Source organism: Lolium perenne, chromosome 6, assembly GCF_019359855.2.
Source record: "Lolium perenne isolate Kyuss_39 chromosome 6, Kyuss_2.0, whole genome shotgun sequence".
NCBI lineage: Eukaryota > Viridiplantae > Streptophyta > Magnoliopsida > Poales > Poaceae > Lolium > Lolium perenne.
The window spans coordinates 140,714,130-140,741,650 of NC_067249.2; the positions used below are offsets into that span (position 1 = coordinate 140,714,130).

The 27,521-nt window shown below is 44.0% G+C and overlaps 3 protein-coding genes, 1 long non-coding RNA gene and 1 other non-coding gene across 5 annotated transcripts; 3 read left to right on the forward strand and 2 right to left on the reverse strand.

Annotated features, from left to right (window-relative positions):
• Positions 1–1,891: 1,891 nt before the first annotated feature.
• Positions 1,892–3,074, reverse strand: LOC127326560 (prohibitin-3, mitochondrial). The gene has a single exon (XM_051353407.2). The coding sequence runs from the start codon at positions 3,003–3,005 to the stop codon at positions 2,154–2,156; it is 852 nt and encodes a 283-aa protein (XP_051209367.1). The 5' UTR covers positions 3,006–3,074; the 3' UTR covers positions 1,892–2,153.
• Positions 3,075–3,705: 631 nt separating this feature from the next.
• LOC127326472 (uncharacterized) lies at positions 3,706–5,458 on the forward strand. The gene is made up of 4 exons (XR_007867892.2): positions 3,706–3,817; positions 4,720–4,770; positions 4,868–4,934; positions 5,380–5,458. It is a non-coding gene; the product is annotated as an uncharacterized lncRNA (long non-coding RNA).
• Positions 5,459–8,913: 3,455 nt separating this feature from the next.
• LOC127326439 (uncharacterized) lies at positions 8,914–14,421 on the forward strand. Its single transcript, XM_051353293.2, has 5 exons — positions 8,914–9,121; positions 9,199–9,372; positions 12,088–13,285; positions 13,369–13,910; positions 14,009–14,421. Exons 1-5 carry the CDS (start codon positions 8,945–8,947, stop codon positions 14,045–14,047), a joined length of 2,130 nt encoding a protein of 709 aa, XP_051209253.1. The 5' UTR covers positions 8,914–8,944; the 3' UTR covers positions 14,048–14,421.
• Positions 14,422–15,404: 983 nt separating this feature from the next.
• LOC127326590 (U2 spliceosomal RNA) lies at positions 15,405–15,601 on the forward strand. Its single transcript, XR_007868004.1, has one exon. It is a non-coding gene; the product is annotated as a U2 spliceosomal RNA (small nuclear RNA).
• Positions 15,602–17,924: 2,323 nt separating this feature from the next.
• On the reverse strand, positions 17,925–19,910 carry LOC127326558 (uncharacterized). Its single transcript, XM_051353405.2, has 3 exons — positions 19,677–19,910; positions 19,523–19,589; positions 17,925–19,099 (listed from the first exon to the last, which is right to left on the reverse strand). Exons 1-3 carry the CDS (start codon positions 19,743–19,745, stop codon positions 18,189–18,191), a joined length of 1,047 nt encoding a protein of 348 aa, XP_051209365.1. The 5' UTR covers positions 19,746–19,910; the 3' UTR covers positions 17,925–18,188.
• Positions 19,911–27,521: the final 7,611 nt, after the last annotated feature.

A 27,521-nucleotide genomic window follows, 5' to 3' on the forward strand; every position in this document is an offset into this window, starting at 1 on the left:
CAGACAGAACTAAAGCATAGGGAACTAGCACTCAGTATCAGACATATCACCTTAATGAACATTGTTAATTGGACTCAAATAAAAGAGAAATTTCGGACACACTTTCGTTGTTTCAGAGAAGGTAATGTCAGACTAACGAATTTACACCGGCCGTATCTATCTGATCAACATTAGTTACTTGGGACAAAAAGAAAAAGAAAATTTCGGACACACCTGAAGCATAGTTAACATAAGGGAGCAATGGATGTCGTCAGACTACCAATTTTCCACGGACATTAGTGGTTTAGACTAATATAAGAGGAAAACAATAGAACAAGCTATCCCCTGTTAGACATAGTTTATAATGGGTTCGCAAACAGTAAAACCAGAAAACCAACACCAAACAACATACAGTACTATATTAACTGCAAGCAGATTTAGTGTTGCAGTACTCAATACCAATGCAGCTCATGCTCACCCCAATTTCCAAATTAGAGTGCAATATTTTGCTCTACATAGCATAGCTTGAACCAAAGCACAGTATACCAAAGAGAAGAAAATACACCTGAAGCATCAGGAACATAATGGAACTAGATCATATCACCGTAGTGAACACTAGTGACTTGGACTCAGATAAAAGGGAAATTTCGGACACACCTAAAGCATAGGGAACATAATGGAACTAGCACCCAATTTCAGACTATCAATTTTTTACAATCATATTGCTGTAATGAACACTAGTAAGAGGAAAAGTTCGGACCAAGTTATCCCTTGCTGGATATAGTTCCTAGTGGCTCACCAACAGTAAAACCAGAAAACGCACAGCAAACAAAATATTAGCTGCAAGTAGCAGTAGTGTTGTAGTACTCAAAACTAATGCAGCTTATGCTCACCCCATTTTCGAAATTAGAGTGCAATATATTTCTGTACATTGCACTGCTTGAACCAAAGCACACTATACCAAAGAGAAGGCAAAACAATATTACCAAGTGTCAACATATTACTCTATAAATTTATATCAGGTTAAGAAGAACCACAACATCAGAAGTATTCAGTACAGCTCTCTAAATTAACACCCCACAGGAACTAGAAGAAGCATTCCAGAACTCTAGAACCAACAATAGAAGATATGGGTCACGAAATTTAAGCCATTGGACAATGTACTTCAGCCTAACCTGGTTAAGAAATACTAGAAGCATGAGCATAATGGAACTAGCTTCCTATGTCAGACTATGAAATTTCCATAGATCCTATCGCCGTAATGAATATTAGTGACTTGGACTCAAACAAATGGGAAATATCAGGCACACCGGAAGCATAGGGAATAAAATGGAACATAGCTAGTATCCGATGTCAGACTGTCAATTTTGCACTAATCGTATTGCCATAATGAACATTAGCCATTTATACTCAAATAAGAGAAAGCTTAGACCAATCTACCCCTTGCCTTACATAGTTCCTAGTGGTTCACAAACAGTAAAACCAGAAACCCCACACCAAACAAAAGATTAACTGCAATTAGCTGTAGACTCAAATAAGAGAAAACTTAGACCAAGCTACCCCTTGCCGTACATAGTTCCTAGTGGTTCACGAACAGTAAAACCAGGAACCCCACACCAAACAAAAGATTAAGTGCAATTAGCTGTGGTATTGTAGTCATCAATACCAATGCAGCTTATGCTCACCCCATTTTCGAAAACAGAGTGCAATATTTGGCTGTACATTGCACAGCTTGACCCAAAGCACACTATACCAAAGACAAGGCAAAAATAAAACAGCATAGTGCAGAAACAGTAACTCTGTAGAACACAGTGGTGTAAGACTTAACCAGAAGCATATCATGAACAAAGCATAGAAGTTAAACCAAGACAGAACACAACATATGGATTCAACAATTCAATGACCAACTAGCTTCTGAGCAATTGCCATACGCTGCAATGTATACTATTTAAAAGGATCCTAATGATTCGAGACCTTACAATAAGAACAAATATAGCATACTACTTGGCAACCAAAATACTACTACAGCATTTGTTCAATAACTCCTCCATAAGTGGACATTGGTGAGCACAATGTCATCATAAAAGTCTCCGATGAAATCATAAAACGATAACGAATGTCGATGCATACTAAAGGGTAGTTGTAATCAACTCAAGGATAAGTGGCAATTATGTTCACCGGGCGGCGTTGAGCCCAAGCAGCATCTGGCCATTCTCGCTGGAAGGGATGTAGGAGACGTTGGGCGAGCGTGCGAGCATCGCAGCGATCTCCTTGGCGGCCTCGATCCTCCTGAGCTCGATGAGGCCATTGCCGGCAATAGCGGTAGCCTCCGAGATGAGGCGTGCGGACTCGCTCTCTCCCTCAGCACGGACGACGGCAGCACGCCTCTCCTGCTCCGCCTTGGCGACGACGAACTTGGAGCGCTCGGCCTCCTGCTGCGCGACCTGCTTCTTCTCGACGGCCATGGCGAAGTCATGGCCGTAGGCGAGGTGGGTGATGGCGACGTCGTCGAGGACGATGTTGAACTCGGCGGCGCGGCGGATGAGGGCCTCACGGACGAGCGCCGAGACGTGGGGGCGGTCGGTGAGGAGCTGGTCGGCGTTGAACTGGGCGACGACGGCCTTGAGCACCTCGTTGCCGATGGAGGGGAGCACCTTCTCGTCGTAGTCGAGGCCGAGGGAGGTGAAGATCTCGGGGAGGCGGTCGACGTCGGGGCGGGCGAGGACGCGGAGCGTGAGGCTGACCATCTGCAGGTCCTTGGTGCCGGAGTTGGAGGAGAAGCTGTGCGGGCGCGTGCGGATGTCGAAGATGGAGGGCTTCTGGAGCCAGGGGATGAGGAAGTGGGTGCCCTCCGAGACCACCGTGGGGAGCACGCCCTGGAAGCGGTCGAAGATGACCGCCCGCTGCCCGCCGTCCACCGTGTACAGGGACGTGGAGACGGCCGACGCCGTCACGCCCACGCCAGCCGCTACCTTGGCGAGCTTCGTCAGGAACGAGACCGCCGCTTGCCCGCCGCCGCCGGCCATGGCTGACCTAGTTTTGGGGATGGATTTGGGGGTTGTTCTGGGTGGGGGTTTTGGGGGATTTCTTCGCCGTGAGATCTGGGCTGGTGGTTTAAAGCGGTACCATTTCTTGGCAAAGAAGAAGATGCATGGGTGTGGGCCGTGCACGTTGATGGGCCTCATCGGGCTTTTTCAGCTAAAGAAGCCCATTGGCCTGCATTGGACTACGTGGGCTGGCCTAGCCCGTCACACACGGAAGGGCCTGCCTGACTACCTCCCCTATGTGTGGGGTCCACCGTTTTAGCGCCAGTCTGCATTGCGTGACACGGAGCAACCAACGGCGGTCAACACACAGGAGCCTAGCGCCGCATTTTTTTCGAAACGGCTGTGCTTGCTCTTTGCTGGCACCTCCGCTGGATGCGCCAGGTAGTCTGGATTTATCTTACTCCGTATTAATCTCCACTACTAATAAAAGAGCCAACAAGAATTTTTCTAAAGCCACCCCGTCAATTGTACACGGAAAGATTACCACCACACGATTAGCCCCCGTAGTTTCGATCAGACCATCAGCGTTAATCTTGTGTGCACTTAGCATTTTACAATGACTGACCATTCTCCACCTCCAGAGGAATATTCCACGGAACACTCCGTCCGCAGAGGAAAACTACCCGTCCCCAAATCCACAGCCCCTAGCACAAATCGTAGAAACGTCCTTTCCCCGTTCCTCGGGCACGGGAATCTCGCCGCCGCCGCCACACCGCAGCTTCGGCCGCCGCCGCCCCTCCCCGACAGCTGGTACAGGGCCGGCGGTACATCCCACTCGACGGTCCTCCATGGTAAGCTCCTTCTCCCCTCCTTCCTCTATATCTCCTCATTCCACGCCTGCCCTCGCCGCCTTGAGCGATCTAACCCAGAGCCTCGCTGGATCGAGCAGAGAATCTAATGGAGGAAGCGGAGATGGACATAGGCCTCGCGTCGCCAGCCTCCGGCGGGGAGAGGGCCCTCGGAAGCTCTAGGCCGCGCAGGGCGCCGTCGAGCGCCAGCAGGGGAGGTAGGACAGGGAGGTGGGGGCGATGTAGCCGGAGGGGAAGGAGGAGCTAGGGGCCCAGCTGTGAGGAGGGGGAGGGGAGTGAGGATCAGAGGAGATCGACGGGAGAGCATGGCGTGCTCTGCCTCGGATGTGTGTTTGGCTGTTGCCGCTGATTACTAAGCTGTGTGTGCGTGTGTTTTTGGCTGCTGATTACTAACCGTGTGTCTGTGCTTTGGGTGTAGTTCGCTCTTGCTGAAATTGCTGTAGCTGGCTGCTAAGATGAGTTGGTCCTGGATATGGATCCACCGCTTCCTTCCTCTGAATTTTTGTTGTAGGTCATTTATTCTTCATCTCATCTGAAAGCTGATTGTTACATTGACCTTGTAACATATATAATATCAGTGTGCAAAATGTTGTAAATTACTGTAGGATTATAGTTCATTGAATAAGCATCTTTATATTCAGTATATATGCTCATTTGCACATCAAAGATATCATCCAGAGTAATATGTTTTTGGTTTTAAAGTATTCCTTCTGATTTCTGAAATATTGAAATTTCACACAACACAAATTTGTCTTACAGATGTATAATATATGAGATATCTATACTGTGTCTTTCTGGTTGTGCATCTGTTAGTAGCATTTGTGTTGGATCTCCTGAATGAGCTGCCATTATGTGGAGTTGACTTGTATGCTCTTTTATTTCAGCAAATGGAGGAGCAGCTCAAGACATTGATAGTCCTTTCTCACTACCTAGAGGTACATACTTCGTCTAATTAATTGACCAATATATAGATGTCTAAGAGCTAGAGTGTATTGAGTATTTATTGCTAAACCTCATTTCATCTGCTTACAGACTGGTAGGTTCCGCCAGTTTTGAGATGAGGCATCAAAGAACCGTAACATATTGGAAGTTGTTCCAGGTATATACTTCTTGACACATTGAAGCTTAGTTGGCTATATCTTAAGTGAACTTGTTGCTAGCAATTATAGTACGAGTTCTTGTGCATGTTAATTCCCACAGAGGATTTCTTGAAAAGTTTTGAACCATATCAGTATTTGCCTTCCGATTTCTGTCAGCAGACTTTACTGTGAGTTGCAGTACAGATTTCTGCTTTACTGTATATGCTAAATAAACTTAGTTTTTGCACAACCCTTTTTTCATTAGCGTTTTTGTTTTCAGTGTGCATATGCATGGCAAGTTCATCTCAAACAAATTAAATGTTTCTAGATACTATGATGCGCGTGAACAAAAGCTGTAGTTTTTGCAGTTCTGTGGTGTTGTACATGTTTTTCTCTTTCTTGCAGTGGCGGAGCTGGCATAGAGATTAGGAGAATTTGATTGCAAGTATATGCCAATTCGTGCAGGTTCAAAGAACTTGAAGAAATCAATATGACAATAGGACAAGCTTCACCAGTAGAGCAACAAGGAGGCGTCAGCAAACTTGTTATGTAAATACTCTTTTTGAATGAGATAAGAAGTACTAGCGAGGTAGATTACAACGTGAAGAGTATCTTTTTATTTTTTGCCTAGAACAGATCTTAGCCATGGATTCTACTTGGAACTTACATGATTGTGTTTGTATATTGTAGGTTTGAGAAGTTTTAGGCTACGTCAATTTCAGACCTGGTGTTGGGTTACTTACGTGTGTGTTGCTCCTTTCTGTGCAAGTATTAATAGATTGAGATGCAATACCACAGTATTTGCAACTGTTGTAAGATTATGTCTGTCCTGCATGATATGTAGCGTTACATTTCTAAACAGTCTATTAAATAAGTCGTGGTTATCAAACAAATTCATGAAAAGGGGCATTTCAGGTTCTAAAAAATGATTTATGCAATCTTCAAAGCGCTTCACTAAATGTAAGTACCTTAGTGGTTTTATATTTTTGAACGTTATAGCTTAGTAATTAAGCGTTGAACATATTTTTAGAAGCATTTTCTTCACTCGGATGGTAGTTATGAGTAATATGATTTTGATATCTTTTATGTGGTTTCATTTGTATTTGATGCGAATGACAACAAATGGCAAGACCTTATAGATTTTGAAACATTTTATGGACTTTCATTTGTATTTGTTGAAAATGAGAGAAGCTTTATAACCACTAACAGATGGAGTCTGCTCCTATTGTCCTTGCATGAGTGTTAAGACAAGTGTAACAATAACTGTCTTAACAAATCCACGTGGAAGTGTTTGTTGAGATAATCATTGTTAAGCCGTGCGTTGCACGGGCACGCTTACTAGTAGTATTATAATAGTACTAAATAAAAATGATTTGAAATTGGAAATCAGTTATTGTCTTGGCACCAAAATCTTACTGCCTATTTATGAAGTATACCAAAAGATTACATTTTCCTTAAATGCAGATATGGTAACATCTAAAGCATATGGAAACTCGTACTAGATTTCCATGAAAACCCATTAAGATGGCATTTTTAGAAAGAAACCCGTTAAGATATCAAAATATAAAAAGAAAAACAGAAATAACTTTTGTTTGACTATAAGCAAAAAAGTCCTTGAGTTGTTCCACAAACACAGGCATGCCTTGTTAGTCTTGCATAATTTTCAAGCTTTTCATTTCACCCTTTGGGCATCTACAACCTAGACGCTTAGTTGGAGGTTTCTAGGAAAATAAATTCCTAACAAGTTTGATAGTTCTCATGACGTTTGTTTTTGCCACTGATGCATTGTTAGGATTCTGATCCTTAGAAAGCACATAGAAAAATTTACCCTAGCACTGGATGCTTATGCACGATGAGGATTTGAATTTCAAGTCTCCGCGTAGGTGTTTCTCAATGGACATGGCCTTATGTGCAAGGGTATGGTGCTAGCCCACATGAAAATAAGATTGGTCTGCACTCTATGCTGATGTATAAGGGCATGCCAAGGGAGTACATGCCAACACACATACAAGTGAAAGCAAAAAAATTCTTGTAGAATATTCAAATTTGCCTAACATTCACACGAATATTGCATAAAAGGGCACGATGACTAATGAGGAATTCCAACCGAGGTGGTCTTTTCACCCATTTCGGCAAGAACATGATGATTGATGAGGAGGTCTATGGGAATACGAGTACAAACAGGATCAAGAGTTTTCGATCCACCACTATATATAAGGGCGTGAGAGGAGTAAAACGATGTGGAAACAATCGGCGCCTTCTTTTACCACTCAAGCAATTTGTCCTAGATGCCCTTTTTTGCTCTCCTCCCCCGTCCTTTCCGTGGGGTTGTGCGACTGGAAACCTAGATCCACAACACCGCCGCCACCCCTCCTCCATCCTCTCACCGTCGCCAAAGGTCACCGCAGGGCAAAGCCCGTGTGCTGGTTGCGGCGATGTCCTGTTGCAGCTCGAGTTCCATTCGAGGGCATGGGGTCACCAGCCTCGTAAATGCCTTCCCCATGTATCGCCACCACTGATTTCTCCTCTTCCTATGATCTCTCCCGGGTGTAGTTTCCTCCTTCTCCCTTCTTTCTCCCCTCCACTTGTCCCTCGCGTGGGGTTGCACGGCTGGAACCCTAGATCCACAACATCGCCGCCACCCCTCCTCCATCTTCTCACCGTCGCCAGAGGTTGCCGCAGGGCAAAGCCCGCGTGCTGGTTGCAGCGATGTCCTATTGCAACTCGAGTTCCATTCGAGGGCACGGGGTCACCGGTCTCGTAAATGCCTTCCCCATGTATCGCCACCACAGATTTTTTCCTCTTCCTATGATCTCTCCCGGGTGTAGTTTCCTCATTCTCCCTTCTTTCTCCCCTCCACCTATCCCTCGCTTGGGGTTGCGCGGCTGGAACCCTAGATCCACAACACCGCCGCCACCCCTCCTCCATCTTCTCACCATCGCCAGAGGTTGCCGCAGGGTAAAGCCCGTGTGCTGGTTGCAGCGATGTCCTGTTGCGGCTCGAGTTCCATTAGAGGGCATGGTGTCACCAGCCTCGTGAACTCCTTCCCCGTGTATCGCCGCCACTGATTTTTTCCTCTTCCTATGATCTCTTCCGGGTGTAGTTTCCTCCTTCTCCCTTATTTCTCCCATCCACTTGTCCCTCGCGTGGGGTTGCACGGCTGGAACCCTAGATCCACAACACCGCCGCCACCCCTCCTCCGTCCTCTCGCCATCATGAGATGTTGTCTCGGATCAAAGTTCGTGTGTTGTTTGCGGCGATGTCCTGTTGCGGCCCAAGTTCAATTCGAGGAGGCATGGTGGTAGCCACCTCGTAAACTCCTTCTCCATGTACCGCCGCCACTACCTTCTCCTCTTCTAATGCTCCCTCCCTGGTGTAGCTTCCTCCTTCTCTCTTCTTTCCCCTCATCCTTCCAGATCCACCGTTCTTTCTACTATGCTCTTCCCTACGCCGCTCTGACCGTAAGCAGCGGGCCACATGCTCCGATGGATCCTACCACACTTCGTGTCCAGATCTGGCTCCACCGCCTCCCTTCTTCATGGGCGGCGTGTGGTCCTTGTTGGAAGTGGCCGATGTGTTACTTCGGGATTGGGTTAGCGAAACCTTGATCCACCCATGGATCACCTCGTTCACTTTCGACACCCCTCCTCTCATAGAGGACGATCTCGGGTGGCAACCATACATCCAATGTGTAAGCCGCATGCCTTGCTTGGTCAGATGAATATGGAAGCTGAATTACGACGCCATCTTGGCCGGAGCCAACAAGATCTTGAAATCCAATATAAGTTTCCTTGCTTTTCTTGCAATTTCTACTTGTTCACCTGCCCTTTCTTCAGTTGTAGCATTATATTTCCCATTTTCGGTGTGTTTTGCAATCATCGCAACCATGCCCTTGTACACGAACCACTCAACCAGCCCAGGCAAAGCAATATACCGAAACCGGAGGGACCTGTCCGGCATCCGGAGAACATTAGGGAAGTTGGGATTCCGCTTCCGCCTCCGCCCCCAAAAACTCAAGGGGGGCGCAAAAATGGAAACCAGCCCAACCAGCAAACGCCAGCAGCAGCAAACGCCAGTCTTGAAAAGCCGGGGAAGAGCGGCCGCGGCCACCACCGCTCCGCCCCATCCCATTCACTCCCCACCTATGGCAACCGCCGCCCCCAGCACCTCTGCCTCCCCCTCCGCCCCAAAAATGGCGGACTCGCAGGTGAATTCCCGCTCCCCGCTCCCCAAACCCAAACCTTTCCGCCGCCGGCGCTGACGGGGCTGTTCTTGCGTTCGCAGGTGGAGGGCCTGCGGAAGGCGTACGCGGAGGTCATGCTGAACATGGCCAAGGAGTCTGCGGCGCGGGTGCTGGCGGCGGAGCGCCGCGCGGCGGCCCTCGCCGGAGACGTCGCGGCCGCCAAGGAGGAGGGCGTCGCCACGCTCTGCCGGCTCAAGGGCATCATGGAGGACAAGGTACGGCCGCCTCCCCCCACCTTTTCGAATCGCTTGTTTTGGTCTGCTTGCTTGCTCGTTGGTTGGATGGATTTGTTGGGTCGGTCGGTGCTTGCTTCCGTTCGAGTTCAGTTGTTTTCGCCGATAATTTGGAATTCGGGTGCGCCGCCAGAGTTTTCGCGTTTTAGGGGAGGTTTTGGGGGAGCGCTCGCCGTTCGGAATTCTGGTTCATGGGTTTGGGTGCCATTCGGAATTTCGGTTTCCCAATCCCAGCCCAAGTTTTCTCCGATGTGCCTGTGCTTCGGAGCTTCCGTGGGAGGGTATTTTCTCGCCCTGTTGAACAGATTAGGGAAGCTGGAGCCTGGCCCGATTTCGTTTTTATGCATCTTGGGTCAAGGTCCTCTTGCAGAATTTAACTCCAAAGGGGATTTCTCTCTATCTGAGTGGGTTGCTGCGATCTTCAGACAATCTGGAGGGCCGATTTTTCTCTTTCTGAGAGGGTTGCTGCGGCCTTCCAGGCAATCTGGGGGGCTGCAGTCTTTCAGACAATCAGCGGGTTTCATGTCGGGTTGTAGCAGTAGTTTATTCAAATCCGTTTGAATTCCACCCATTGCTCGCCTCTCCTTCAGTCCTCCTGCGCTTCGCTTTAGAAAGTGAATATGGTCGCTGAGCAGCAGTCAAGGTTTAGTTTTGACTGATCAGCAGGTACACAATGTCCAAGCCTCAAGAGCATGCTGCTCTTATTGTTGTTGGAGGTTCTTGTATGTGTTTAGATAATTATAGACGTCTGTTTCTGAGGCAGGTCCACTACTAGCCAGCTTGAATGATCATAGGTTCATATTGTACCTCTGATCTGTGTCTTAACTGGTGAACTTTATTTTTTTTCCCTGAGCATAGATTCTCCCTGGGTTGTAGTTGCTGTGCTTTAAGGTGCTATATCTGTCAGCTGTTGTTGTAACTGATTTATAATGTACTATCTAGTCTGCAATGGCGATTTCGGGCGCAACCAAGGATTTATGCATAATGAAAGGGCTGATGTTCCAGTTCCCCATTTGGCCCGCCCGCCCATGGGAGGGCTCTTTCTTCGAAAACTTCCGCCTGGAGCTAGGTCTACAGGCCATAAAACCCAAATAAGTTGATTGGATTTGTATAATCTACTCCACTCACTAAAATTTAATGTTATAAGCTAATTATCCTGTTGCGGCAATATTTTTTTTACGATGGTTTTGGGAGTTACAAAAAAAATCATACTTCTCCGTGGTTACAATGTTTGTGACATGAGACAGTTTTAGTAACTTTTTAACTCATACATGTATATTGGTGATATGCTGTATAGACTATCTACCAGTCCTTTCTACTGGTTCACGTAGTAATTTTGTGACCTGTTCAGATTGTTGTGGCGAAACCGTGAAAAGATGGAGAAAGTTAAATCTTCTACCAATTTACCTGATCTGTTTGAAACTCTGAAGTATTTTATAGGTGGTGGCACTTTAAAGTTTGTGAATATAGTATTCACATAACCTGGAACTTCAGTGGCCACCTAAGCGATTTTGCGATTTGAATTTTATTTTTCCTGATCCTTGCCTGGTAGCATAGAACCTTTGAAAAGGTGCCATCTCGTTCTATGTGAATGCAATCATGGTTGTAAAAAGGTATTCTGGAATCTAGGCCTGCAGCCTGAAGTCCATGGGCACTAACCCTGATCTTCTACCCAAGTTGCATGAAGATTGTTGTGCCACATGATTGCATTCTTTTATTACTTCGGGAGGATTATTTGGACATTCAGCCAGTAATAGTAAACAAAATTTATGCTTTCACTTTTTAACAAATTTAAGAAGTCATAAAAACCCAAACCGTCTTGCCTAGGGTACATATAGGGCACATGTTAATTGGCCAAACCAAGCCTGTCAGAGTTACAACTTACAAATGTCATGAGCTGATGACTGATCGTGGTCGTCACCAATGAGTCCTGATTGATAGTTGTGGTGAGCTTGCTGATGTTTGCGGTGTCCTTTGAGAATAAATTATTTCTGTTGCATTACGCAATATATGGCTGTGTCAATCACGTGGGAGAATGAGATTTCACACGTTAAGGTCGATGTGCTTGTCCTACTAGCGATTGCCATTTACAAGGATGATATCCTGAAATTTACCACTGATCTTCTCCACTCATTGATGGATATATTATATAAGATATGAATCCTATCAAAAATATCATTAAGTTTGTCAAGTTAGTTATCTTCCATAACTCCATTTATATCGTATGCCAATAACTGCTCTTTCTTCAGCATAGTGAGTAAATCATTCGCATTGTTGAGCAGATGGAGAAGACTGTGATACATGTGTTGCACTACCTACCTTCAGCTAATCGAATAAATCTCCCATATTTTTTTTTAGCATTTCCTGTAAAATGAGCACAAAGAAGGTTAATCTGTTCCCCAACATTCATGGTTGGGTTGGCCAGTTGCACATGGGCCACATGTCGCATTTTCTCTAAAATCAGTTCTTACTGACACTGACAAGTGACACAGTGATTTACACCTGTTGATTGGATTGACATTCCATCAGCTCTTGATGCTGACATGTGTAGCTATGCTTGTCCAGTTATTTTGCTTCTAAGATTTTCCTATAAGTTCTTATTTGCTCGAATATGTTTACACGTTAAACTAGCTGTAGCCTTCTTTTTTGTCTCGCTTTCAAGTTATGCATGATGTTAACTTTTATGCTTTTGTGCAGATTAAACAAGTAGAATCACAATCTTTGGCACATGTTAGAACGATCAATGAACTTCAGGAGCAATTACATGGTGCTCAGAATACCGCCGCCTCCCTTGAAGTTGAGCTGCAGAGAGCAAATACCGAATTGGAGGAGACACGGAAAACTTTAGCAGAGGAAAGAATGAATATCCTTCCAACTTGCGATAAGGTTGATTCAAATAAAAGCAAGATCTCTCGTTCTAAGAGGCATCTCCATAACAGAAGTGTGTCATCAAAGAACAATAATGACTTGGATGCCATTTGCAGTGTTCCCACTGATGCTAAGGAAAACATGTCATCATTTAGAGCAAGAAATAAGAAATCTGAGTTGTATCGTAATGGTTGTACGCAGCGTATTCGGGCTCTTAAACAGCGAAGTCCTAGTGCAGATTCCTCTGAAACAAACAGGAAGCAGGCTAGCGCATCGAATAACCGTTCGAAAACTGGAAAGAACGACAATGCTAAGAACACAGGACAGACAAGATCCATCATGGAACAGATACTTCAAACAAAGTTTCTGGGGAACTGCAAGGGCAAGAGAGGTCAACGGAGCAGGCCTAGTTATATGCATGATAGTTCTGATGTGCATGTGAAAACAGAAGATAAACCATCTGATACCCCTGAAGTAAACGGGTGTTTGCTGCTAATTCAGGCACTCGAACAGGAGCTTTCCCCTCCACAATTGTTTACTGGACATAGTGGTGAAGGGTTAACTAATTTCAAGGATGACTTGCTGATGGGTGGGAAGGATGCTGAATCTAATCTTTCTATGGCCTCCCCTGGACCGATAGATGTACATGCGGTCAGCAACTTGCAAATAGTAAGGAGAAAAAGATCTAAGACTGTTAGGGTTTTTGAATCTGGTTGTTCGGAATCCAAAAGTGCTCCAGGTAACAATCTGGTAAGATCAACCAGTGAGGATACCACTTTTAAGAGTGAGCAGCGCTCTGAAAGGATAGAAGGCCACTCTGATACACCAAAGGTAAACAATGTTTACCTTTTGAGTGATGCCGCTGAAAAGTTGATGCGTTTGAGTGATGCCGCTGACAAGTTGATGCATCCAAGTGATGCCACTGAAAACTTGATTAACCCGAGTGGTGCCAATACTGATCAATTTCTGGCTGTGGACAGCTCACTGCTAGCTCTTCAGTCAACCAAAAGTCAAGTTGATGGTGAAGGTACCTCTTAGAAACCCTCTGTATTTACATGCTATACCTCTTATTATGTGGGCTGTACTCTAACTATGCTTAACGTAATGCAGGTGCATTACGTGTGGACCACCCAAACTGTGGAACATCAGAGTTTAATTTAGGAAATCAGGAAGAAGTGAAAGCAGATGAAAATTGCAATTTAGCTTCAGACAGAGTTGGTCCTGTAATCACCAGCTCCTTGGAGAAAGAACAAAGCGTGAAGTCATCCTCTGGTGTTTCTGTGCAAGCTGAAGGCGGCAGGTGTATCAAATACACATTCAATCGCAGGAAACGCAAGAATGTGTCTGTAGATAGCACTTCTCAAGGTGCCGTCCCTGAGAAGAGCAGCAGTCTGGTCAGTCTAGCTGACAAACAAGAGTTTCAGACAAAGCCTGAGACACAAAATCAATTGGTAGAGTCGCCTCGAGGCAACAAGCGCAGGAAACGCAAGAATGTGTCTGTAGACACCACTTCTCAAGGTGCCGTCCCTGAGAAGAGCAGCAGTCTGGTCAGTCTAGCTGACAAACAAGAGTCTCGGACAAAGCCTGGGACACAAAATATCTTGGTAGAGTCACCTCGAGGCAACAATCATCTAGTCAATATTGCCCAACAGGTATGTGCTTTTATTTATATATTCGGTGCTGCACGAGTGCACTTATGCCTTCACAGTAGACGTGTCTCGGTGGTTGACAAATTAATCTTGTTTTGCAGCTCATTATATTGTCAGGGCTGAAGAGACAAAAAAGCTGAAAGGCAGGATCAGCTTGGTGATATGATATACAAGAGTGCCCCCAATAAGCAGTAGGGTTCATCAAGGGACGAGAAGGTACATCTGGCAGCGGCAGCAGCAAGCAGAGATGAAGAAATCTAGGTCCTAGTTTAGCATGCGACAAAGTGTGACTTAATACATACCTTAGCCTGAGAGTTATTGTTCTAGTAGAATGTATAAATTAGGCTGCAATTTTGGAGCTGTTATATAGTGGAGGATGGATTTGGATTAATTGTTTTAAGCAGGTGATAAACATCAAATAATTATGTTAATTAGGCAATCGAAAACTCAGTTGGAAAGAATTGCTCTCTGGAGCGAATAGGTGGTTATGTGGAATTGAAATTGGGCCTCTCTATTTCATAGCCTTTTGTTTCTTTTGTTCGTTATTACTCCTTCCTTTGGAATCGTATTCACTATTCACAGTATGCTCTTTCTTTCCTTTTGTCTTTGGGTTTTTCTATGTTCTTTTTTGTTTCTTATTTGATCTACTTTATAAGAGGTTCTCTTCTCCATCAATCCACCTTGTATCGGTTTGGCTGTTACAGCTTTATTTATAAAGCGGGAAGAAAGCCTATATCGAGGAGGAGGTGCAGTCTTTTGAAAGTAGTCTTTCAGCTGGCAAATAATCAAAATGGAATAAGCGGAGGCTCGGCTAGGCGCTTTGCATTCAGGCAAACCCGATGCTCCGGAGATACCGTGGCAGTGGCACCGGTTTGCTGTATCAGCTTGTGTTCTACATGGACAGAGAAATATGATCTTGGCGGATCTAGAGCTTAGACTAGACTGGATGACGTGATTTCGGTGTTGACCTGTCAGTCTTTGTTTTTTAAGTCGAATCTCGAATAAACTTGTCACATCTTTATTCGGCATGCTAATTCTACCCTAGCAGTGGTTAAACACAAAACTAGAAAAGATCTGTTGTAATTTCTCTGTATTGACAAAACAAAGAGATTTTTTCGGCGTGAATTTCACTCGCACGCTTAGTTCATTTAGAAGTACGGCAGGCTGCCAAGTAGAAAAGAGCATATTTCGTTCCTCATGGAGTAAAAAGCACAGTATGAAAACTGGCTATTCTCTCGAAGACTCGAACATGAATCCCTCACAATGAAAAGAAGAAGCCTGACCAGTCGAACCAATCCGCTGCTAGGCGATAATCTACGTGGGCCGTCCGGCCCGGCTGAGGAGAGCAGCATTTGAGCCCAAATCCTGGACGCCGGGTCGATTCGCTGATCTAATCGAGCTAGCACAGCAACAACGTTTAGTCCCACCTCGCCTGGCGAGAGAAGCAGCGCAGGGCGAGGAGGCTATAAAAGGAGGGGCAGCACGGAGTTGCAACTCATACCTTTCTCGGCCTTTTGGCTAAGATCAAGTGTAGTATCTGTTCTTATCAGTTTAATATCTGATATGTGGGCCATGTGCCCACAACGATATTAAATTTATTTTTTGTGGGGGAGGGCCCACCACAGTAGCTTGCTGCTGGGGCCCTCACGCGTCGCCTGGGCGTTGCACTACTGCCCTGGCCCGGCGCACCCCAACCAAAACACTAATCAAAATGTTTGATCCTGGGACGCGGCTGGGTAAATGAAGAAGGCTAAAGAGTCAATTAACGATTGACAATACGCAAATCTGCAAGACATACAAGGCCTGGGGTTTCCCGAATCATGCAGTTACAACAGGAATCCAGATATAATGTCGACTACTTTCCGGCTCTGCCTTTCATAACATATCCAGCCTTGAAATTAGGAATGCAGGCCATACTTCGATTCAAGAGCAGCGTGTTTCAAAGAAGATAGATAAGCAAGCAGTTAAGCGCATCCATACAACATCTGATCAAAGAGGATGCCACACATGTTAGTGTGTTACGACATCCTGCAACGCGCCACATACTGTAGCCACCAGCATTCCAAGTGTCCGGCATTGACAGTTAAGTTTTCAGTGTAAACCAATTACGAAACAGAATGTTCCAACATGCCAGTAATCGAACAGGAAGATATACCACCAGTTCTGAACCACAAAGGCATGCAACTTTTCAGGCTTTCGAAGGGTCTGGAGTGACTAATCATACACCGTTCCAGGCAAGGTTTCAGCCAGGCCCGACATACAGCAAAAAAGCCCTAAAAGCCGTCACCACATGCGAGCAGGACCGGCCGCAAAAGCACAAAATCCGACCGTAAAGCCATATAAACCTAAATATCCGGCATACAAGTTATGCCAGATTTTGCATGCTACTGAAGGGGTCTATCACAAGAAATTGGAAGAACAAAGCTCAACCATAGTAGCATGGCTACAGATTCATCCGAGCTTCAGAGATGACAAAGACAAGAACTTACAAAGTGTACTTACTATTTTGTAAGCCATTACTAAATAGAGAAAGATCTGTGATGTGGGGCAAAGCTTTGCTGAATATCCCTATGATGCAAATCCAACCGTAGGTTCTACACTTACAGTTAACATACTAACATAATATCCAATAAGCCAGGTGAGAAGCCCCATTTCGGTGAGAAGCCAAACAAGTCTCCTCGGAAAGTAGCACTCCTAGTAAACTATGATCACTAGCAAGTGGCAACCAAATAAGTCTACTGGAAAAAGGAGGTGCTGACCATATATACATGAGCAGTGCCTAACCATTTTAAAATTTATAGTGAACTATAATCACTGACAACCAAATATGTCTACTGAAAAAGGAGGCCCCTGACCAAAATATACATGAGCAGAGTCTAAGCATTTAAAATTTATAGTAAAATATATAAAACTGGGGACATTACAATGGGTCTTTCTAACCAAGTGCAGGTAGACTGCAATAGCATTCGAACAACACTCAAAATTGTTAAGTTTCACATGAACATGCAATTAGGAAATAAAATCTGTTGAATACTTGAATCAGCTTACGCAAGCATGGACTTCAGTTGCAAATATTGCATAGTGGAGTAATTTGAATATATCCATCTACAGCATTCGGTTGGTTATGCAGAGCACCTTTTGCTATTCTCAATCTCTAGCAAAGATATTATATTAGCTAGACAGCATGGTTTTTGAGTAGTTGTATAGTCGCCGAGTCGTTTTCCAAAAATGGCAGCGACTCGCGACTATACAGCGACTTATGGCAACTATACAATGTTTTTTGGTCGACTATACATGAGTCACAGGGTTTGGCGACTCACTTTTGAATCGCGACTCAAAAACCATGCTAGACAGAATTTATAGTATACTAGATATGCTAAGGAAAGTATCAGCTTCAATATGGTGTAGTTTAACTGATGTTTTCTTTAAATGCCAATTAAAACTCATTAGAACCATCAACTCCTTATCACATAGTTATCTCAAATGTAAATGTAAAATACAGTGCAATTTGGTGAGCAAAAGCTTTCTATAGAATCCAGACCAACATAAAGAACCAAGGCTATAAAAAAATAAGACAAAGTATACCGAAACAGGCTACCACCCATGCTATATACCTATATGTCATCACATTTACATAAATCTTATTTACAAGGTTTCTCATATTTCCAACCAAAGCTTAATGAACATATATGGATTTAAACAACAAGGTTTGTGGTTACATACTTCCATACGTAATAATGTTACCATACTCAAATAATCACATACCATAACAGTCGCACGGCTCTTCCGCTGTTAAGATATCTTGAAAGGGCACAATAAGAAAAAAACTGCTGGTGGTTATTGAGCAACCTGAAACATTAGCTTGGAGATATCTTATAGAAAACGACACGTAATCCGTAAAAAGATATATTTGTCCCAAGATGTCACACTGCCAGACAAATTCAAGAGTCGGTACTGATCAAACACTTCACATTGGTGCATAAGATAGAGGAACCAAAGCAATAATTACAAAATTAATGAGTAAAATAGCAAACACCTTATATAGATCTTATGAACTCTCAAGCCAGAAGTAACAAAGTGTTCTCTCAGTAACATATGCATCACGTACAAACAAACAGGCACAGGACTTAAAAAATCTAGAAAACACTAATGAGATTCAACACCTATGCCGGTATTCACATTTCTTTATATGGGAAGACAAACAACATAAGTAGCATACACAACAGTACCATGCAAAGAGAAGGAACTATTGACATTTAACTATGTAATAACTCTGCAAATCTAGTATCGCGGACCCATACTACAAGAACGGGACAGGCGCAGCTGCGCTAACTTCTCTGTCTCCTGTCCATTTCCAACTTCTCCGTTTAAAGGCGCAGACTTGTACAGCTTCCTGCAACCAGGGCAACGTGCATCCGCCTCAAGAATCCTCTTGTGACAAAATAGGCAGAGATGAAATCCACACGGACATGGGAGGAATCTAGAGTCTGTTGGATCAAGATCCTCATAGCATATAGGGCAGGACATCTGGAATGAGAGGATACCCTTTTGTGCAGCACCTATTCCCATTCCTACCCAGCAGTTCCCCATGCTAGTTGGGAAGCTTGCCTGCTTGGAGAGACTGGGCAGAGTGTGTGGACGGGTATCATCATCTGGGCTCCAAGCTCTTCTCTGGGTCTTGATTGGCTCTGGCCTCGTTGCTGCATGAGCAGGCTCTACAGAAGCCACGGGTGCAACCGGTGGTTTCTCTAGACCTAAATTCTGGTGGTTATGGTTGTCATCAATTAATGCATCCGCAACCGCCTCCCAATCATCTAAAACATCATCATCATCATCCTTGTCACCACCACCAGTTCCTTCGTCTTCAGCATCACTCACACTCCGGGAGCTGGACCATGCACTGCTGCCACTGCTCGGGCTATAGATGCGACAATGCTTCCGCTGAGAAGAACAACCAGGGGAATTGTATGAAACATGACTGTGCACCGGAGAGTCGACATCGCTGCTGCCTGCCTCCTGGTTAACCACATCATGCTCATCCTTGTTCTCTTCTGGCTCCTCTGCCCTGGTAGGTGTCTCGACACGCCGGCGAGGGAGGGGAGGGTGCGGAGAAGCAAGGATCGGCGACCCAGAGCTAGCCCCTGCTGCTGCTGCTGGGGAAGCCACTGCCTTGACCTCCTTCACATCCTTCACTAGACAAAGTGTAAAACAGCACATTGATCAGATATTTTTGGCATAGATTGATAAGGTTTCGAGTGAATGATATTGATAACCACATGACTGAACTTTCAAACCCCGGTTACAAAATCTAGTGAAACACCCATGAAAATGGGAAAACGATATGTGCTGATCAAAGCACCTAGGAAAACTCACTCGACAACAAAATTTGCCAGAAAAAGGTCGCCTAAAATCCCTAAAACGGAAAAATTACTAGTATAAACAACCCGTAAGCAGAATACACCAACTAAAAAGAGCAAGCGCAACATAAAATAAAATACGGAACTAACTTCAAAACAAGATCCCATCTTTTCAAGCGAGACCATCTGAATAGACTAATAACTGCTGAAATCGACAAGATAAGAAAAGGTAATTCGGAATCGGGTGCGAGATCGGACCTTGCGACAGCCACTGCTCCCGGCGCACGTCGAGCTTACTCTGCTTCAGCTTCGCCGACCGGTTCCCCTGCAGGATATGACCACCAGAGAGACGGATCAGCACGCCAACCCATCCAATCGGGAATACCTCAATCCAAATCGAACTCCCCCTTACCCGCTTCTTCTTGGCCTCGCGGGCTACCGCCGGGGAAGACGCGTCGTTGGCCATGGCGTCGTATCCCATATCTCTGATAGCCGATTCGCCGGTGTAGCACGCCACTCGCTCGCCGGAGACCGCAACAACCGTGGCGCTGACGACGAAAAGTAAACCCTAGATGAGGCGACGGAGGCGACGGAGCGGAAACGGGTGAGGATAATATATTGATGCGGAGAAAAATGAGTTAATGGAACAATGGAAAATGTTTTCTGCTGTTTTAATGAGAGCCGGAGGACGAAGGAGGACGAAATTGACGAAACTACCCTCCGGCTCGGAGCACGAGGGGATGGAAGATGCCAGAGAAGGGGTCGTTTCGGAAGTTGTGAGCAGATCTGAGCCGTCCAGTTGATAAGATCGTTGCCGTTCATGCTCTTCTAAAAGATACGCCAAGAGCTAGGATCTAATTAGAAGACTATAATCGCAGAAAATATCCTAATTGCCTATGAGTATACACAAGATCAAAAATAAGAGAGTTGTTAGGTTTGTCTTATGTGCAGTCAAACTTGGTATGCCTAAGGTGATCCTTCTCACATAATAATGCTAAATTAGGCTCTAGTGATAGTTGTGTTGATTTGATGAAGGCTTTATGTCATTTTGATTACCTTTCGCGTGAGGTATATTTCTCAAATGACAGAAAGCCTCACGATACAGGAGATGCTATTGTGAGAATCTTCACTCTCTCTTGTTATGTGCACAAGGTCAATCTACTACCGTCTAGCATTTGAAATTAGGGTGTGCATAAATACACCAACACCACCAGCCTCTAACCTTTTATTTACGGATGAGGAAGTTTTTAGCATTGGGTAATTAATGAAACTTCCTTGCAACACATTCTTGATATCTGTTGTGGTAATTTGGGTAAAACGGTGATTATGTGTGGTGATGTCAACAATGTTTTGTTGGTTCAAACGATTAGGGTTATATGAGAACTGCAACATCCTCTAAGTTGGTACTTTTTTTTAACATTTCATGTTGAAACTTAGACTGCATAATATGATAAATGCCTAGGCTTGCCAATCCTGGTAGGTGCAGGAGGAGCAGTTACTTTATGCCTTTCCATGTAATGGTGAATCCGATTGTTTGCTTATATTGGAAAAACTTTTGTAGGAGGAAAGAATTATTTTGAAAGATGTAGCATAATCAATCTTTGTGAGTGTATAATGTATGTATTCAAAATATTTATCTTTGAGCATATAATTTATGTAATCTCACAACGCATGTGAGAAATAATTTACAACACAAGAGCTCATGTTTTGGGGTTGGTAATGGAGATTGATATGGAGATGCGGCATTTCGGGCAAAAAGAGTTGTGGCACCAACGGGGGTGGCCATGGCGGGGAGGCCCATTGGCAGCCGAACGAATCTTTGGGCGTCGCCCCTCTCTTCCTTATTGCTCTTCCTTGCTAGTTGTAGATAAGTTTTCCCTATGTAGATGAAGACTATGGTGACACAAAATTCATGCAAAAGGTGGATCCCCCAAAACTAGGTTTCCCTTTATTATATTCACTCCAACACTGAGCTAGTCTGGACCTATTTGATACAGGCCTTACAGATCCTTCCTCGTATCCTCGCGAATTCATCGTGTCAAGTCAAATCGATAATACTCAAACTAATTAAGTATGGAAAGAGTTGTAGTCAATCTCGTCATCTACTTTCGGACTCTCTTGGTGACAGCTTGGATATCAAGATACATATGATGTTCGTTTATAAATGTAAACATGTGGTTTAAATATATGGACATGTGAAACAACTACCATGTTTTGACTCTACCGTCATGGTTCAAATTGAAAAACTCTATGAACTAACCCCGCAGAGATAATTTTGGATCAATTCCGAATTCAACCACATGAAGCTTCCTGTTATTAAATCAATCCCTATAAATTTCCTGAACATCAAAGAGGGAAACAAGAACTTGTGTAATTGGGGAAAATTGGAAATGGTTGAATCTGTCATGTCCTCCATCACTATATCCTGCATGTGCTTCTTTAGATGTGCAAGGTACTATCAAACATCACGAGATCAAATATTTAAGGCTCTGCATCGGGAGAATGTGATATATACAAATGATAAAAGGCCAACTTCGATACAATGTCCCACTATCTATAGGCTACAAAATAAAGGACGTTTTGACGTTCTAAACATTGGAGTTTAAAATAAAGCCCTGGTTTAGAATAATGTCCATAGTTAAGTTTTATAAGAGGCTGGACATTCCATGGGTTAGTCTTGTTTGGAACACATATTACACTAGAATGCCATAATTCCTAGAACTCATATATAGAAGTCCATTTTTACGGAAAGCGCATTTAAAACTGATGTACTTCTACAAATCCATAACAAGGTGCAATATAGGGGATGGACATTTAACAATCTTAGAGGAACCTAGTTTTGGGGGATGTTTGAAAGTGCATGGAGCCCCCATGTGTGGTTTTGATAATTAATGACAATTCCTATGGACTCATGTTCGCATTGAGTTATATTTGTAGGAGTTATCCATAGGCAATGTTTGAACCATATGTTGGCTTGAAGATTGCAATAAGAAGAAAATGAAGAAGATCAAGTGTCAAGTATGTCTTGAAGATGAAGATGAAGTGAGCCCTCAAGTTTAACTTCAAGACACCAACGATGAAGAATGAAGAAATGAAGTGCAAGTTCAAGACGAGCCATCTCGAAGAGATTATTTGCTTGAATCTTGCCATCCATATGGTGATCATGGATATGAGAATATACACCGAAGAAGAAGCTCTCACATGATGGATTATGGGGGAGAGCAATCCACAAGACTTCGTCAAGCAAGCACAATCAAGAAAGGCATTCCATCTTGTTGCAGTCAAGACCGTCATCATCGAGCTCAAGTGGAATGCGAGATTAAGGTTTGCTCTTGGTAGGGTTTCTTTCTCACCGGTATCATGGTTTAGTTGGAGACCGGTTTATAGTTTAGTTGTCGTACTATCAAGAGGGCTCTCGAGTGAGTAACTCGATCATATCATTTGGAGAGAGCTCAAACCTTTGCAACCTTATATCATATTTCTTGGTTGTTATTTGGATCTTATCCATGTGATGGTTTAGATCTTGTGCTTATTATAATGACAATCTCTAGTTCATCGAGAATGGTTTTTGCATGGGCAACTTATTGCATTTCCGAGGTTGGAGGTTTTACCGATATGTCTTTTTTGGATAGGTCAAACCTTTCATCATTTATTTATATCCTCCCTTGATGTGCTATGATGGTTCCCTGTATGATCTTGTAGATCTTATTACTAGTTTCGAAACAAGCCCAAGATAATCAAAATCGGAATCCAGATGCTCAAGTTATGGTCTTTCTCGTTTTGCTATTGCTGCCAGTATTCTCCAGGGCGGAATTTCCGGCCTACGAAAAAAGGCTAAGGACCTACGAAAATGAGCCCCTGGACCCCCCCCCCCCCCTCGCGGAAATTTCACTTTCTAGGCCGAAAATTCCGGTGGGTGCGGAATTTCCGGCCCTCACTTAGGCCGGAAATTCCGGCCTGTTATGCCCCAACGGCTCGATTTTTATGGGGGGTATAAATACCCCCTTCTTCCTCCTTGGGGTGTTGCTTCTCTTAATCTCTCTCTCCTCCATTGGTGAACTTGAGAAGCTTTCTCTATCTCTCTATCCCTCCATGATTCTTGCCCCCATTTGAGGGAAAAGAGAGAGGAGATCTTGATCTACTTTTCTACCAATCAAATTCCTCTCTTTGTGAGTGGAATCCTCTAGATCTTGATATTGGAGTTGTTTGTAAATTTCCTTTGGTCTTCCTCTCTTCTTCCCCCACAAGCTTTTGTAGCTTTGGTGGAAGTTGGGAGTGAAGGATTTCCCATTACATTTGGTGCATCAGTTTGAGCTTTCCACGAAGATTCATGGAAGTGAAAGTGAGGACCTTTTACTCTTGGGTTCTTGGAACCCTAGACGGATTCTAGGCCTTTGTGGTGAATTTTTGGGAGCCTCCACTTAAGTTGTGAATGTGTTCCCCAATCTTTGTGTAAGGCCCGGTTTCCGCCTCGAAGGAAATCCCTTAATGGAACTGTGACCTAGGCCTTTGTGGTGAGGGTCACCGGAGAATAAGGTGAGGCGCCTTCGTGGCGCTCGGTGTGTGGTGTGACTACCGCATCTTGGGTGAGGCCTTTGTGGCGTTGGTGTGCATCGAGCAACCACACCTCAAGGTGAGTCCATTTGTGGCATTCGGGAGCACTAAGCCACCGCACCTCTCCAATGAAGATTAGCACTCGCAAGAGTGTGAACTTCGGGATAAATCATCGTCTCCCTCGTTACTCGGTTATCTCTATACCCGAGCTCTTTACTTATGCACTTTACTTTGGGATAGCAATCATGCTTGAAGTTATATATCTTGCTATCACATAGTTGCTTGTATTGCTTAGCATAAGTTGTTGGTGCACATAGGTGAACCATAGTATATAGGCTTTGTGCTTTACAAAGTAAACGCAATTTTATTCTGCATTTGTTAAGCCCATCTCATAAAAGTTTTAAACCTCCTATTCACCCCCCCCCCCCTCTAGGCGACATCCATGTCCTTTCAATTGGTATCAGAGCCCGATATCTCATTTTAGGCTTCACCGCCTTGAGAGTAAAGATGTCGGCTAGAGGTTTAGTGCACTATGACACTCTTATATTAGATGCACACAAATTATGATGTTTGGAAAATTTGCACGCTTAGTAATTTTCGGGATATTGACCCTCATATGGAGAAAATTGTAGATATAGGTTTTTCTCCTCGTATGGATTCACAAATCTATCCTTAGAGGATGAGAAAAATTTATATCTCAATTCTCAAGCTTCTAATGTTCTTATGAATGCTTTGAGAGAAGTAGGTCTTTTTGCATACTTGCCTTTTTGGAACGCTCATGAGTTATGGACAAAGATTCAAGATAAATATGATGTGTCCAATATTATTAAGGATGATTGCATTGCTTCCACTTCTGGCCGTGATGAGTTCTCATCTTCATCCACTTCACCAATGTATGGCAAGATACAAGGTAATGATATGGTGAGTGGTGATGGAAATTGCAATGTTCATATTGATCTTACTATTGATGATTTTTCATCTCTATCTCATTGCAATGCTTCATCTATGGACATAAACACATCTAGCACTATAAATCATCTACATGCTTGTGTTGATAGTACTTGCATATCATGTGTAAGTTGGTTGAATAAATCTCATGACGATATGCTTGCTTTGTCTTGTGGCCATGATAAAAATGCTTCTATTTCCTCTAGTTGTTGTGTGACTAACAATGTAGAGGAAATCTAGGGTTCTATTGGTCAAGACAAGATCTTGAAAGGAGCCTCAAGGAACTCCTCATCTTTATCTCACGATTCTCATATATGCCTTATGGCCAAGGGTTCCACGGTATCTCCTACCATGGAACCTGATATTTCTCGTGGTGATACGGATGAGGATGAGTATGAAGAAGAGGATTGGGTTGTCTCTCTACGCGATAAGGGTAAGAGTGTATTCAAGGTTCTCTGCAAAGATAAAATTACTATCTCTCACTTCTTTGGAATCTTGACTACCGTTATTGAGAGCCAAAAACTTATTTGGATGCGTGAGAACACCATTGATAAAATGGGTGCTCTTGAATGAGAGTATGCCAATGATGTAGCATCCCTAAAGAATGATCTTAAAAAAGAACAAGAGACCGTAGCCTCTCTTGAGGAGAAACTTGAAACACTTGAGGTGTCTCAAAATGAAATACTTAAAAGACCATGCTATTGCTCAATTAAAAATACTTAAAAATGAAAAGTCCAAAGTTGGTGTTGGTCATGATAAACTTGTTAAGGATATAGATCATCTAGACAAGGCCCACAAGGCCTTGGAGAGCAAACACTCTATCCTCACCAAGCCACATGAGAAACTACAAGCTTCATATTTAAAAGAGCATGCTATGTTACCCTCTCTTCTTGATATGTCTTGTGATGATGCTTGTGCTACTAACTCTACTTCTTGTGAAGCATCTACCTTGAAGGAGAATGTTGAGCTAAGGGCTCAACTTGAATTGCTAACTAGCAATTATGGGAAATTAGAAGAAAATCATGGAAAGCTTTCTAGCTCCCATGAGGATCTTCTAGCCTCCCATGATAGGCTAAAGTTAGCTCATGAGGCTATCATATCAAAGGCAACACCTTGTGAGCCTCATGTAGATACTAGCACTAGTACTCAAAATGCTATATTGCCATGTGCTAGTCCTAGTAATTCATCCACTCATAATACTGCGAAATCTTGTGATGAATTATCTTCCTTGCCTTGTTTCTCTAACAATGAAGGTTCTACTTCCTCTAGTACTTGTGTTGTTACTAACCATGTAGAGGAAATCAAAGATCTCAAGTCCCAAGTCACTTCTTTGAAGAACGACTTGGTAAAGAGTTATGAAGGGAAATGCAAACTTGACACGATGTTGAGTGTGCAACAATCCCCCAATGATAAGAGTGGACTTGGATTAAAATCCAACAATAAGAAAAATTCCAAGAACAACAACAAGAAGAAGGGGCAAGTACTAGTCAAATACCCGGCCAAGATTGTTTGCTTCAAGTGCAATATTGAAGGGCACCATGTTAGATCTTACCCTTTGAAGAAGAAGCAAAAAAGGGAAGCGGCCTCAAGATCAAACTCGTATTCAACCTCAAGTTAAATAAATGCCACTTCCTAAGAAGAATCAAGACAACGCTCCCATTGTGGAGAAATCTAGTGAGAAGAAGGAGAATAAAAAAACTTGCTACGTATGCCGTGAGAAGGGCCACATCTCCTCCTTTTTCACTATTGCTACCTCATCCAACTCTATAACCATTGATGATGTTTGTTCTCTTCGTAAGGATGAGGGTGGAAATGTGTTTGCCAATTTTTTTGGTGCTCAAAGTGGTGTCAAGAAAAGAACCATTTGCGTTGCCAAGCCTATTGTGACTAACCTCTTAGGACCCAACTTAGTTGGGGACCAACAATCCAAAACTTGATAATAGGTGCTTGTTGGAGGGCATTGGAGACTTGACTACATCATGAACAATTAAGGGATTGATACGTCCAAAACGTATATACTTTCCCGAACACTTTTGCTATTGTTTTGCCTTTAATTTGTGTATTTTGGATACAACTAACACGGACTAACGTTGTTTTCAGCAGAATTGCCCTAGTGTCTCGTTTTTGTGCAGAAACTCAACTTTCAGGAAAATCCCCGGGATTAATTCCAATGGGCCTATTTTCACAGAAGAATAACGGAGCCAGAAGACCGGAAGGAGTGGGCCACAAGGCAGGCACCCCACCAGGCGACGCGGCAGGCCCCTGGGCCACGCCGGCCTATGGTGGCGGCGCCTCGGGCAGCCCTAGGTGCCCCCCTCTGGACTACTTAAGGGTTTCGACCTAAAAACACACGGGGGGTTAGACGAAATCGCCAGAAGACATCCAGAACACCGCCGCCATCGCGAAACTCCGTCTCGGGACCAGAAACTCCGTTCTGGCACTCCGCCGGGACGGGGAATTGGAGGAGAACATCGCCATCATCACCACCAAAGCCTCTCCATCGGCCAGCCATGTTTCCCCCATCCACGTGTGAGTAATTCCCCCGCTGTAGGCTGAAGGGGATGGTAGGGATTGGATGAGATTGGTCATGTAATAGCATAAGATTGTTATGGCATAGTGCCTAGTGACATAGGCATCCCCAATGGGCCTGCCGAAGATAGTACCCTGGGTTTACTGAAGGCCCACGACCCGAAGAATATGAAGATTCGGAAGCCCAAGTTGATATTAAGGAAAGTTAGAATTGTAGTAGAGATGA